This window comes from Kogia breviceps, chromosome 1 (genome assembly GCF_026419965.1).
Source record: "Kogia breviceps isolate mKogBre1 chromosome 1, mKogBre1 haplotype 1, whole genome shotgun sequence".
Lineage (NCBI taxonomy): Eukaryota > Metazoa > Chordata > Mammalia > Artiodactyla > Physeteridae > Kogia > Kogia breviceps.
The window spans coordinates 168,098,523-168,113,069 of NC_081310.1; the positions used below are offsets into that span (position 1 = coordinate 168,098,523).

The 14,547-nt window shown below is 36.1% G+C and overlaps 1 protein-coding gene across 14 annotated transcripts in view; it reads left to right on the forward strand.

Annotated features, from left to right (window-relative positions):
• FOXJ3 (forkhead box J3) overlaps positions 1 to 14,547 on the forward strand; it is a 133,627-nt gene that overhangs the window by 47,306 nt on the left and 71,774 nt on the right. For all 14 annotated transcript variants that reach the window (XM_059046216.2, XM_059046191.2, XM_067010024.1 and 11 more), the window contains one exon: positions 4,409 to 4,483. In XM_059046216.2, coding sequence (XP_058902199.1) covers positions 4,409 to 4,483 — 75 coding nt within the window. The remainder of the gene's footprint in view (positions 1 to 4,408; positions 4,484 to 14,547) is intronic.

Genomic DNA, 14,547 nt, shown 5'->3' on the forward strand with positions numbered 1-14,547 from the left:
TTCTTCTTTTGACCATCTTGATTTTGTTTTTTTCCCATCTTGAACTTTTTAGATGGGTAATTTTTCTGATTAGTTCCTTCTTTCCTTGTCTTCTTTTGGATTTCGAGTGAGTATTGTTTATGATTTCATTTTATCTTCACTATTATTTTATTAGTTATACCTCTTCCTAAATTTTGTTTTAGGATGTGATTACTCTAGGGTTTACCACCCACATCTTTAACTTATCACACTCTACCTTCATTATACCATTTTATGTATAGTGTAAGAACTTTATAAACCTTACACGGTTGACCCTTGAACAACCCGGGGACTAAGGGGGTGCTGACCCCTGCACAGTCGAATATATAACTTTACAATTGGCCCCTCATGTCCATGGTTCCTCATCTGCGGATTCAACCAACCTTGGATTGTATAGTACTGTAGTATGTATTTATTGGAGAAGTCCACATATAAGTGGACCCATATAATTCAAACCCGTGTTGTTCAAGGGTCAGCTGTACTTCTGATTCTTGAGCCAACCTTTGTGTTATTGTTATTGTACATTTTACTTTTACATGTTATAAATCTCATAAATAATTGTTATATTTGCTTTAGACAGTTATCTTTTAAAGGCATTACAGATAAGAAAAAGTGATTTTTTAAAATTTGCTTTCATTTTCACAATTTCTGGAACTCTTCATTTCTTTTTGTAGATCCAGGTTTCCATTTGGTATCATACTTCTACCTGAAGAACTTCCTTCTAATATTGCCAGCCAACTGGCGGTACAAGAAATGACTTGTTTCAGCTTTTGTTTGTCTAGAAGTCTTTATTTTGCCTTCATTTTTAAGAGATATTTTTACTGCATATAGAATAGACTTTTTTTTTCTCTTAGTGTTTTAAAGATGTCACTTTGTTGTCTTCTAACTTGCATGGTTTTCGAGACATCGCATATCATCGCTGTAATTCTAATCTTTATTTCTCTGTACATAATCTTTCTTTTTTTTCTCTTGCTGCCCTTCAAGATGTTCTCTTCATTTTGATTTTCAGCTTTTGGGCTATAATGAATATAGTTGTGTGGATTTTTAATTCCTTCTGCTTGGTGTTCTCTGAAATTCTTGCATCTGTGATTTGATGTCCTGCATTACTTTTGGATGATTCTTGTCTGTTACATCTTCAAATTTTTCTTCTACTGTATTCTTTTCCATTTCTCCTTCTGGGACTCTAATTACATGTATTGTTCCACAGTTCTTGGATGATCTTTTTTTTTTTTTTTGTATATGTGCATGCCCACGTGCATGTGTGTTATTTTGGATAGTTTCTATTGATCTAGCCTCAAGATACCTGAGCCTTTCCCTAATTGGATCCAGTCTACTGTTGAACTATCTAGGGAATCCTTTATCTTTTATCATGTTTTTTATTTCTATCATTGACATTTGACTCTTTCTTATAGCTTACACATCTCTGTTGAAATTCCTCATCTCTTTATGCAAGTTGTGCACTTTTTTCTACTTGGTGCCTGAACATCTTAGTCATAGCTTTTTAAAAGTTCTTGTCTGATATTTCTAACATCTGCGTCATCTCTCAGTTGGGTGTTGTTGATTACTTTATCTCTTGACAATGGGCTTTTTTCTTTTTTCTTGCTTTTCCATGTGTCTTGCAATTTTTGATTGAGTTCCAGCTACATGTGTAGAAGAATGGTAGAGATAGAGGTAAATACTATTTGTACTTGTAAATGGACCAGCATCTTTTTTCACAGGCCATTTGTGTGGGGAGTCGAATTACACTCATCAGTAGTTGAGCTGGATTTGGGTTTTGTTGTTGCCATCTTTGCCTTTAGTATACCACAGACTTTACATTCTCTGGCAGTAGACTCCTGTTACCTCGTGCTTGGAGTGGGAGGCTTGGGTGCTGTAGGGTTAGTTTTCCTGTTTTCTCTTTAGGTTTAGTTGTCTGCCCACCTTGCTACAGATAGGGGTCTCTGTCCATGCTCCTGCCCCTCCTCTCTCTGCAGGTTGTCATTACTTGTTATTCACTGCTGGGCTTGTGGTAGGGGCTGGTGTTTTTTTGGGAGGGTTGTGTCTTGATCCAGCCTTAGTCTTATTCAGGCCCTTGGACTTGGGGGTGTGGCTTTTTCAGTGTTTTTTTTTTCCCTGAGCCAGGTTAGTTATCCTTGTTTATCCAGTTACCTTTGCGTGGGAGTTTCCTGTCCCTTTCCCAGCTATAGTCACCCTCCACCTCAGCATGGTGTATTGGTGTAGGATACTGGCCCCTGGGTAATTTCTGACACTTGTCCCATAGGTAAAAGGATTTTGCTTCCTCCATCAGCAGATTTTTTTTTTTTTTTTTTTTTTTTTTTTTTTTTTTTTTTTTTTCGGTATGCGGGCCTCTCACTGTTGTGGCCTCTCCCATTGCGGAGCACAGGCTCCGGACGCACAGGCCCAGCGGCCATGGCTCACGGGCTTAGTTGCTCCGCGGCACGTGGGATCTTCCCGGACCAGGGCACGAACCCGTGTCTCCTGCATCGGCAGGCGGATTCTCAACCACTGCGCCACCAGGGAAGCCCCCATCAGCAGATTTTTGCCTGTATCCTGGGAAAGTGTTTCCTGTCCCTCCCTAGAGGCAGAAGGGCTTTGTTTCCATTCTTTCCTCAGAAGTAATCTTTGCCAGAACCCTGTGGGTGAGAAGTTTTGCTACCCCTACCTCAAACTTAAGTTTTTTGCTTTGTAACATCTGTAGAAGGTGGTGTGGCTTTTTTTCCCTTCATGGCCATCAGTTATCTCCTTCCTGCTTATGCCACAAAGGAGACTTTCTCTGTTATCCTTTCCTGCCCCCAATCTTTCTTGTGAGCATACGGTGAAGGTCCAAGAGCTTCTTCTGAGCTTGAGAGTGAGTGGAAATTTCCCTTGTGCCTGGGATCCTTGCTACTCTAAACTGATATCATGCTTGGCCTTTCAAATTTTAGCTAATTTCTTGGGTGCTTGGATGGTGGCCACCTCTTTCTCCCATATTCTGCCAAAGAGTGAGATAGTTTGTCCCCTTTCTCCTTGAATGGGCTTATCCCTCTTAGGAATTTTATTTGTTGGGCTGCTTTGCAACCTCAGCTCTCTGATGTGGCTTAAAAATAGACATTTTTTTTTGGCTTATCCATTGGTTTCTCATTGTTTGGGAGGGATCATCAGTCTTTGTAGCTGTTTACATTCCAAGTAGAGGTGGAACTCCCATTCATAAGTTTTTATTGACGTTTGGTAATAAGATAGGCTTGAATTTACGTTCTCTGGTCATCTTTTAAAAACTTCTTTAATCCCAGTATTGCCTCATGAGAGGCGACTTTTAATGTAGGCATTGTTAGAGTTCTGAATTTTATGTTAAAAATAAAATGATATTATGCCAAAAAATAACCCCCTGCCCAACATCCAATTCTAAGTAGTGGCTAAATGCAGTTGGAGCCCCTCCACCAGATACCTGGCCATTTTGGAACAAACAAAATTATGAAATGGATTTTAGAGCATTTAATTAAGAAGAAATGGCCTTTGGGTATTTTCTGTAAAAATTGTGGCATAGTCCTGTTTATTCATGAAAGATTTCCTGTTTCACAGATTCTCCAGGTCTCTTAAGTGCATTTTCCTTCCATCCAAGTTGTTTATTCTTTCTTGCTACATTGAGGAACCTACGTGTTCTTGCTGGCTTCTCTAGTCAGTGTCTTCCCATGTGGTTTTCTTTCTTAAATATTGTAGTGAGAACCTAATTGGTTTTTATGTACTCTTGTAATGGAGCAGTGGAATTTTTTTTGTTTATAACTTTTAAACATTAAAAAGTGGTTGGGCTTCCCTGGTGGCACAGTGGTTGAGAGTCCGCCTGCCGATGCAGGGGACACGGGTTCATGCCTCGGTCTGGGAAGATCCCACATGCTGCGGAGTGGCTAGGCCCGTGCCTTGTATATCATTTGAACATTGCAGAAAAGTGAATGGAAGAAAATAATCACCACTTATAATTCCATGTAGAATAACTCTTAGCATTTTTCATTATGGCTTGTTTCCAAGAATAAATAAATTAGCTAATAAGTATATATCACAATTAAAATCATAATATGCATACAATTTTATATTTGGTATTTAACGTTAATCACAGACATCTTCCTGCATCATTGAAAGGTCTTACTAAACATTTAAAATGGGACATGTAGTCCATTACTTGGAGTTTTGCAAAATGCACTAGAAACTGTCTTTTCCAATAACTACTCCCCCTTTGTAGCATTCATAATTTGAAAATCAGAAATTTTTAAATTTAAAGCTCATTTAAAAAACTTATTCCATTTGTAATTGTATTCCGGTGCATAGAGATATTTAGGTTTCTGATTCTGTTTCTAAAGGGGGTTTTGGTTTCTGAATTCCAATGACCTTATGGCTTTTCTTTCTTTTTTAATTTCAGAATTCCATACGACATAATCTGTCACTGAACAAGTGTTTCCTTAAAGTGCCTCGATCCAAGGATGACCCCGGAAAGGTAGGATTCATTTTCTTAAGATAAAATAATTGGATTCTTCATTGTATCTGTTGGCATGTTTGAATCTGAGTTATATTTGTTATATAAAGAAAGAAAATTGGAATGAAAGCATTTAGGAAACTCATCTAGTTCATTGATAAGAAACCTTTGTGAAAGAGCAAGTCCTCCTTTACCCACCCCGCCCTATTCCACCTCACCTCACCTTACCCTTTTAGTTGATATGCTTGAAGGACCAGCCAGACAGGGAGAGATTTCTTTTTAAGCAGTGAGAAGCTAGCTAGCTAGTATAGAGCTGGTCCTCTGTTATAGTTTGCTGTTTCTAATCTAGTTTTTGTTTGGTTATTTTCTTAAGTGTTATGTATTAAATTAAATTTGGCTTTTGAATTGCTTGTTGGAACCACAATTTATTATTGCATAGAAGAAGTGAATCTGTATGTAATTGACAAGTGGAAGTAACTCTTACCCTGAAGTAAAATTTTCTCTGTTATATCCTTGTTTTCTTAGTTGCTGTTTTTTCCTCTTCATTCCATTTATCTTTTGCCATTGTTACATTTTTAGTATTTTATCTGCAGAAACATCCCTTTCTTTTGGTTTCAAAGCCGTGTAAAATACATTGTGGCCTGAACTTGGTACTAGTTGCTTGGTTTCTAAACAGAGTACTTGCTTGGACCATATTTGATTGTCATGATAAATTGTTAGTTAGATTAGGACTTTGAGATAGTTTATCTGTTGGCAAGCACGCATTCTTTTTTGGATGGTTAGACTTCTTGTCATCTTCTTCAGGTTACTGTCCCTGGAAGAATTTTTCTAGAATGTAAGCCTGGTCATGTTATCGCCCTGCTTAAAAGCACTCCCCAGTGTTCTGGAGATGTTTCTTTGTTATAAAATATCCTTTACTATCTTTTCCTTAATCTGCCTTTCTAGCAATGATTTCAGCTCATTCAAGACCCACTGTGAGGAACTGTTGGTACTTGAGGTTTCCCAGAATGCCTTTCCTATGGTTTTCTCTTATTGTACAAACTCCCTCTACTTGTCTGCGTACTCCTTGTTTTTTAAGATTGAGCTGCAACATTACCCTCTGAAGTTTTTTTGTTTTCACATACTTCAACTGAGTTTGTTGTTCCAGCTTTTGAGTCCCCGTTACTTTGTCAGCATTGTAGTAGTTCCTAACTGGTTTCTCTATCCTGGGGCTTACTATCTCCAGTTTATAGTAGCCAGCCATCTTTCAGAAAGGTTACCCTAATCATATGGTCTCTTTGTTTAAAATCTTCATTGGTTATCTATTGCCTTTAGGTTAAAGTCTGAACTTAAGAGGGTAGGGATAGTATGTATATTGTTCACTTTTTAGCCCCTGTTTCTTGCAGTGGCTGGTGGCACTGAGGAGACACCCTTGTTGAATGAATGAATGTAAAGTTCACCCTTGAACAATGCGTGGGTTAGAGCCACTGACCCTCTGCACAGTCGAAAATCCCAAGTATACTTGTAGTCAGCCCTTGGTATACACGGTTTCTGCGAATCCACAGTTCTGCATCTCCAGATTCAACCAACTGCAATCGTGTAGTATTGTAGTATTTAATGTTGAAAAAAATCCATGTATGAGTGGACCCGTGCAGTTCAAACCTGTGTTGTTCAAGGTCAGCTGTATTGTATCCTCTGCTAGACTGTTAACTTCTTGAGGTTGGGCATGGAGAGTTACTCATCTCAATTGTAAAGCAGGCACTCTTGAATAATGAATGTTTTACAGCACCTTCTATAATCTGTCCCATCAAGTTGGTTCTCAATAAGATTGAATAGATTATTGTAATAGTCTTATTTGACCCAGTTTATTATTTGTCTGTATTCATAACTCTCTAAGATTGTGAATAGGAATTGGTGAAATTTTTCTTTCCTTTAAAGCAGGCTTATTATAAAAAAAAGAGGAATTATAACTTTTTATATTTGCTTCATTACAATTTCTGATGGGTAGTAAGTGTATGTGAATCTGACTAAAAATCTTCTTAATAGAGTTTAGAGATTAGCTGTTTTATTAGAGTTCTGTGAGGATACTAATTGGAATCTGTAAGCATTTGATTCAGATTTGATTTTTAAATGAGGTTTAAATCATTAAAAAAGAAAAAACTAACACCCATGAATGCTTAACTATATTATGTACTAAATTTTAACCAATTGGATATCTATTTTAAAAATCTTGTGCTGTTAGGTTTTTTTTTTTTTTGTGCAGAACGTAAAAGCTTTTTCTACCTTTAATTAAATAATATCATGGGGTAAGGCAGGTGAATAAGTAATACCTTGTTATTCTTTGCAACTATTCATTTTGAATCAGGGTTGTCTTACTCCTATACAACCAAAACAGTACAGAAATAAATTGAATCCTGGGAGGTTAATAAAAGCTTTCAACTTTTACCATTAGTCTCTAATTTTAAAGTTTCATTTTTATCAAAACACATCATTGTTCTCATTGACTTTGGTGATTATAGTAAATATACATTTGATATGATAAGTATCATGCATTTATCATTGATGTGATAAATATCATACATTTGATAATACATTTCTACTAATAGAGTCATTTTTATTTTCAGTCTCAAGGTGAGATTTAAATACCTGTTGTTCTTATTGATTTTGGTCAGAAGTAAATGTTGTAAATCTGATCTTATAAAATACATTTATATGAATGAAATCATTTTAGTTTTTGATATCAAAATAAGATTTTTGTTTAAAAGAGTTCTGTTGCTTAAAAAAAGTTTTGAAAACCTCATATCTAGCCCACTTTATAGATGAGGAACTAAGTAAGGCCAGTAAATGAGGAATGACTTGCCCAAGTTCAGTGTGGAATTAGAACCCAAGTGTATTGGCCAGACTACTTGCAAGTCACCGGAACCTATTACAGACTAACTTAAGGGAGAAAATATCTTCAGGAAGGGCTGGAACTGGAGAGGATTCTTCAGTTGTATCGCTGGAGATGTCTCTTTACATCCCTTAGTTCTGCTAGCTTCTGTGATGGCTTCATTTTCAGCCTAATTCTTGACAGAGATGGCCATCAGCAGCTTCTGGCATATATTCTACTAGTTTAGTAACCCTTAGCAGTGAGTGAGTGAGTGGTGCCCTCCCCACCAAATCCTCGGAAGTACCACAAACATCTTAGAATGGGTGCCAAACGAGCAGAATACACTTGGTTTCTTGGTTCCTAGACTGGTGTTTTTTCCACTATACCAGTTTTCCTTGAAAAGGAAGCCAAAATGTTAGTTAAGTTTTGGTACTTATGAATTGTTTTTTCTTTTTGTATTACAGTGTTTCCTGGCATTTGAGGAGCTTTTCCAAAACCACCCTCACCACAGTGGGAGAAAACCATTGAGCCAAGGTGGGGTGGGAGTAGTATTTGGTCTTGGGTGATGGGTGTACTTTAACCCCTTAGGATTTTGCTACCTGCTGCCATGATCCAGATGGGTCCAAGAGGCAGAGTTAGAAGTAGCTCATACAACTTCTTCTTCCCTATACTTGATGGTATAAACTCTCTGTTCAGTGTGTTACTGGAGAGGTGTAGAAGCCAACTTAAACTTGAAAAGTATTGTTTAATTACAGGTGTTTTTACATGATTATTTATTCCTGACTCAGTCCTTTATTTTCTAGAAGCTTTTGTCATAAAAGCCCTTAATATTTGATACTCTCCCATGTACATTGATGGTCTGAAATCCATTTTTCTCAGTTCCCTGAAACTAAATACAAACAGCTACATTATTGCTTCTCTTTAAAAAGAAACCCAAAATGAAATTGTATTTTGCATCCATAGCTCTGTTGCTTTTTTTAGGATAGATTTCTATTTTCTTTTCCCTTGATTATAGCCCTGTTTCTGTATCCTGCAGTCTGTTTTGTTTTTTGTATTTTTAAAAAATTCCTGTCTCTTATCTCCTCTCTTATCATTAGCTTTATTTTTGTCTGGTTTTTTGATATAATTTTTTGATAAAAGCCTTCTTATTCTGGAATTCACAAATGCCTCTTAATTATCTTCAAGGTAAGTATTTTGCTCACATTATGGAAAGACAAATCCTATCAGCTAAATTCAGTTTTTAAAAAAAATAGAGTTCTCTTTTTTTTGCTTTCCAGCTTAATCTTTTCTCAACCTTGTTGCCTCTTCTCTAGCTCAGGAAAATGATACTTTGACTTTAAAGGAAATAAAAGATTATAAGAAGTAGTTTTAACAATTGCATAATTAAATAGCAGCAATTGGGCTCTAAGAGAAATGAGATGATAGCTAAGAAGTTTAAGACCCCGTGAAGGCCTGGCCTGGGAGAGATAACTACAGTGAATTCATAGTAAGAAGAGGTTTTTGTTTTTTGGATGCTTTTTCTTCCCTGGGGTGGGTGTAAATGCTCAATGGCTGTGGAGACTGGGGGTCTCCTGGTTTGTGAGGAGACAGCAGCTCACTGCTAGAGAATTAACTTTTGGAAATTCTGAGGTTGTGATTATTTTCTACTACTCTCCTCTGTCGTAATGTAAGAGACCATAACATAGTTGACTGATTGCTTTTGTTCAAAGGGTATTCTTTTTTGGCCATGTTAGTATTGTGTTGTATTTATTTGTAAATTGTCTGTTATTTGTTAGTATCCTGTTTTGGTCATTTCATTTGTAAAGGGTTATAGAAAGACTGGAGAGGTTTGAGAGAACATAAGATATAGAATTAAGTGATAAACAGTGTTGCAGGAATCATAGGTATGTACTTGAAGAAGGAAGATAGTATTAAGTTTAATAGTAGTCTTAAAGTAGATGAATGATTTTTGTAAGGAAGAAGTTGACGTCTTATCTGTGTCTCTGAATAAAACCAAACAGGAAGTAGAACTTAAAAGATAGGCAAGAGTTCAGTTGGACAGAAATAAGTACATCATATTATTGGAGTGAAAAAATATTCATAGGGTTCCCAAGGGAGGCTTTAGAGTTTGCCACTTCTAAAGCACTTCAAGGAAAGAAGAAATTATTATCCTTCATAGTTTTAACTCATGATAGGTAAGAACCCCCTTTTTTTGAAGGCTGAGAAGAGGACATGATCAAGAGCGACCCATCAGAACAAAGTTGAGATTGAATCAGGAATTAAGGGAATTAATGTAAGTACTAACATGAGGTCAACAGTGAAGAAATGGTTTGATGCCAAGAGTGCATGTTAAGGCAGAAGTGGATTAAGAATGTAAGGCGGTCAGTTAGACAAACCAGGGTTAGAAAGCCCAGGCTAAGCATTGAGAGAGGCATTCAGAGAGGATTTGAAAAATTGGGTTAGGTAAGAGATGAGGGTCTGATTCAGAGAGACAGCACTGCAGAAACAGAAAGTAGTGCTGGCACAGAACCCTGACAATACACTGTTAATCAAAGCAGTTTAGTTAGAGCTGCCTTTTACTTGCACATGCAGTAGTCTCTGTTCTTAAGGGTGGGAGATAACAGTTTGTTGCTCTTGGCCTCTTTTTTCTTTTCCAGATCTAAACTGCTTTTTAAAAAATAATTTTTTTGCCCTCAGATTAATTTATTAAAAAATTACACATGGTAAAATTTACTCTTTGGCGTATAATTCTAGTAGTTTGACCAACGCATACAGTGTAAGCATCACCATGGTCAAGATACAGAACAGTATTGCCCCTTGGTAGTCAGTGCCCGCCTGCCCCCCACTCCAACTCCTGGCAACCACTGATCTATTTTTTGTTCTTATAATTTTGCCTTTTCCAGAAATTCGTATAAGTGGGACTCATACAGTAGGTGACCTTCTGAGTCTGACTTCTTTCGCTTAGCATTATGCATTTAAGATCCATCTGTGCTGTTAGTATCAGCAGTTCCATTTTATTTCATATAGTTCATCTTACGGATTTACCACAGTTTAGTCACCATTTGAAGAGCATGTGGGTTGTTGCCAGTCATAAGTTCATTTGAGCATCAAGTTTTTTTCTTTTAGGCTTAGATTCAATAATTAATTTGATAAATACTGAGATATAAGACAGTGTTGAATTAACCTAAACTAGTAACATATGTCATACTATCTCATATGTGAGTTATAGTAAATATTATATGAGTTATAGTAAATATAGGTGAGCTGTCTGTCTCTTGGAAATCAGTTGTGATGTAGTAAAACCTTATTTATCTTCAACTTAAATAATTTCTAAAAAGATTAGGTTAAGGCACTGCTGACTTAAAAATAAGATATGGCCAACTATTAATTGCTTAATAGAAGATACTGTTTTTAAGTATCCTTAACATTTAGAGAAACCATTTACTATACTACAATTAGTATACTGATTACATATTATTAATTTTTCTAAACATCTTTATTGGAGTATAATTGCTTTACAGTGTTGTGTTAGTTTCTGCTGTATAACAAAGTAAATCAGCTATATATATATACATATATCCCCATATCCCCTCCCTCTTTTTCTTTTTTTAACATCTTTATTGGAGTATAATTGCTTTACAATGGTGTGTTAGTTTCTGTTTTATAACAAAGTGAATCAGTTATACATACACATATGTTCCCACATCTCTTCCCTCTTGCGTCTCCCTCCCACCCTCCCTATCCCACCCCTCTAGGTGGTCACAAAGCACCAAGCTGATCTCCCTGTGCTATGTGGCTGCTTCCCACCAGCTATCTATTTTACATTTGGTAGTGTATATATGTCAGTGCTACTGTCTCACTTTGTCTCAGCTTACCCTTCCCCCTCCCCGTCTTCAAGTCCATTCTCTACATCTGCGTCTTTATTCCTGTCCTGCGCCTAGGTTCTTCAGAACCATTTTTTTTTTTTTTTTAGCTTCCATATATATGTGTTAACATACGGTATTTGTTTTTCTCTTTCTGACTGACTTCACTCTTACATAGTATTTTTAATCCATTGATTAAGAGTAAGTTCCTTAATAATCTTTTCTGGGCAACACTTAGATTAATTTTTTTTTTTTTGCGGTACGCGGGCCTCTCACTGTTGTGGCCTCTCCTGTTGCGGAGCACAGGCTCCAGACGTGCAGGCTCAGCAGCCATGGCCCACAGGCCCAGCCGCTCCGCTGCATGTGGGATCTTCCCGGACCGGGGCATGAACCCATGTCCCCTGCATCAGCAGGCGGACTCTCAACCACTGCACCACCAGGGAAGCCCCACTTAGATTAATTTGATAATCAATGTAAAAGTAATAAAAGACTGTATTTGTTCAACAAGAATGTTCCAGAGACCTGAGCTGGCATTGGAATAGTTTCTGTCCATACATTAATTCAGCTAGTTAGCCACCCAAGCTACCTGCCTTTGAGTGCCTACTGTGTATTGACTGTTCGTAGCCTATTTTTGTGGTCTGAGTAGAGTGATTATTTAACTTGTTGCCCAAACTAGAAACTTCTGAGAATAAAAGGATGTTTTTCTCAATTATATATAGGCAATAGGTATAAACCAAGACTAAAACCGGGAAGGATGTTCACTGTATCTATATGGTGCATGCAAATGCTGTGCCTTGGAGTTGTGGGCAGCTACCCAGGAGCAGCACCCTAAGATGATGGAGGGTAAAGAAAAAAAAAAAAAACCCTTTGAAATTGGATTGCCATATCTAACCTGGGACAGAAAAAACATTGGGACACATGGTCTGAAGCCAAAGAAGTCAGGAACAAAAGGGATCCAGTACTTTGTCTGAGGCTCTTGATATGGTGTACACTCAGGGCAAAGGAGGAGCAGAGAATAGTCTGTGGTGATTCACTTTACCAATGGGCATATATACATGGTAATATGGTTAGTTAAAACCTAAAATTCACAGATTTAGCCATTTGGAATGGCTAGCTATTTATGACAGGGACTGCTTTCCCCAGGAATATGAAATTAATATTAACTTCTTGGGTTTATTTATATTTAATCAGATAATGGCATTTTTTTAGGCTATTTCTAATCTAAGAGCTGTTAAAGAAAGGTCATATCAGTGTGTAATAGAGCAGGGGACTTTGTATTGACATAAAATTTCAGTCAGAAATTATTGGAATAATTAAAATGTACTTTATTTGAAGTGATATTTTGTAATGATGAAAATAAAGACATTTAAGTCCATTGTTCATCTTTGACACATCTTGAAGTTAGCAGGTGATTCGGTTTTGGAAGATGTGTTCAGAGCTGGACAATTCTAGTTTGTGATCTTTCTTTGGGATTTTACAGACTAGGACATTGCTTTCTTCTCCAGGAGGACGTTAACTTGCTGTACCAAATTGTTGATATAAGTTAATAACAATGTCTGCATTTGTGTATAGCTTTACAGACCAGGGGGCTCTTTTACATGCATTATCTCAATCTTTAAAACAAAGTTGTATTCAGGCCTCAGTTTTAGATAGTGATCTTTAAGTCTATAGTAGATTTTTCCATAACAGATTAGTTCACATAAATCTCATGTAATGGAATGTCACATAAATGGAACCATTTGGTATATACTCTATGTCTAGCTTCTTTCATTCAGCATAATGTCTGTGATGCTATTGCATTATGTCAGTTGTTTCTTATTATTGCCAAGTAGTATTCCATTGTATGAATATACCACAATTTTTTGTCCATATATCTGTTGGTGGACATTTGGGTTGTTTTCATTTTAGGGCTATTATGAACAAGCTACTAAGAAATTCTTATACAAGTTTTCTATGGACATATGCTTTTGTTTCTCTTGAATAATGGAAGGGTTGTTATGTCAAAGGGTAGATGGAACATTAACTTGATAAGAAACTGCTAAATCTTTCTCCAAAGTGGTTGTGTATTTTACATTCCCAGTAGCAAGACATGTGAGTTCCAGTTGCTTCATATCCTAACTGACAGTTGATATTACCTATCTTTTTTAAAATTACTTTTTATTGGAGTATAGTTGATTTACAATGTTGTGTTAGTTTCTGCTGTACAGCAAAATGAATCAGTTATACATATACATGTATCCACTTTTTTTGAGATTCTTTTTCCATATAGGTCATTACAGAGTACTGAGTAGAGTTCCCTCTACCTTTTTAATTTTAGTCATTTTAGAGGATGTGATGTAGTATCTCATAATGGTTTTATTTTGAACTTTCCTGATGACCATTGATTTTGAGCATCTTTTTAATGTGCTTAGCTGTCATTTGTATATCTTCACTTCTTAAAGTTCTTTTAAAGTCTTTTGCATTTTTTTTTCTTTTAAAATTTGGTTGTCATTATTACTGAGTTGTAAGAGTTTTATATATATTTTAGATAGGTCTTTTCTTGGATTTTTATTGTATAAACATTTTTTCAAAATGTGATTTGCCTTCTTGTTTTCATAATAATGACTTAAAAAGAGAAGTTTTAGATTTGATGAAGTCTAATTTATTAATTTTTAATTTAATGATTAACAACTTGTGTGTCCTGTCCAGAAAATCAACCAAGGTCATAAATATTTTCTCCTCTGTTTTCTTCTGTAGGTTTTATAGTTTTAGTTTTTACATTTAGGTCTGTGATCCATTTCAAATTAATATTTATGTATGGAGTGTTTAATCTTCCTGTTTGTTCTTTTATCTTTACGAAATGTTCTTCTTAATTTCTTCAAATACTCTGTCTTGAAACTTTATTTGTCTGATATTAATATAGCTACTACAGCTTTCTTGTGCAACTTCATGGTATATATTTTTCTAGTATTTTGCTTTTAATCTATAAATGTCTTTGTATTTAAAGTGTGTGTCTTATAAACAGCATGTAACCATTGACTCTTCCTTCTTAAATTCAGTTTAACAGTCTCTGCCTTCTAATTGGAGTGCTTAGTCTGTATTTAATATGATTATTGGTTTGGTTGTTCTTTGTTTTTCTTTTGTTTCTGTGTTGCTTCATTTTTGCAACCTTTCTGGTTAATCAAATATAGTATTCTATTTTATTTTCTCTAATGACTTCTTAGCTCTGTGCTCCTTTTCTTAATTTTTCAGTAGTCATTCTAGAGCTTAACAGTATGTATTATTAACTTATCAAAGTCTATTTTGACATAATATTATACCACTTTTCACTTTACACCTCACACTTCATACCACTTACTACTTACCTCTTCCCATCCGTTTCACAAGCATAATAACCCTGCAACAGTATAATTCCA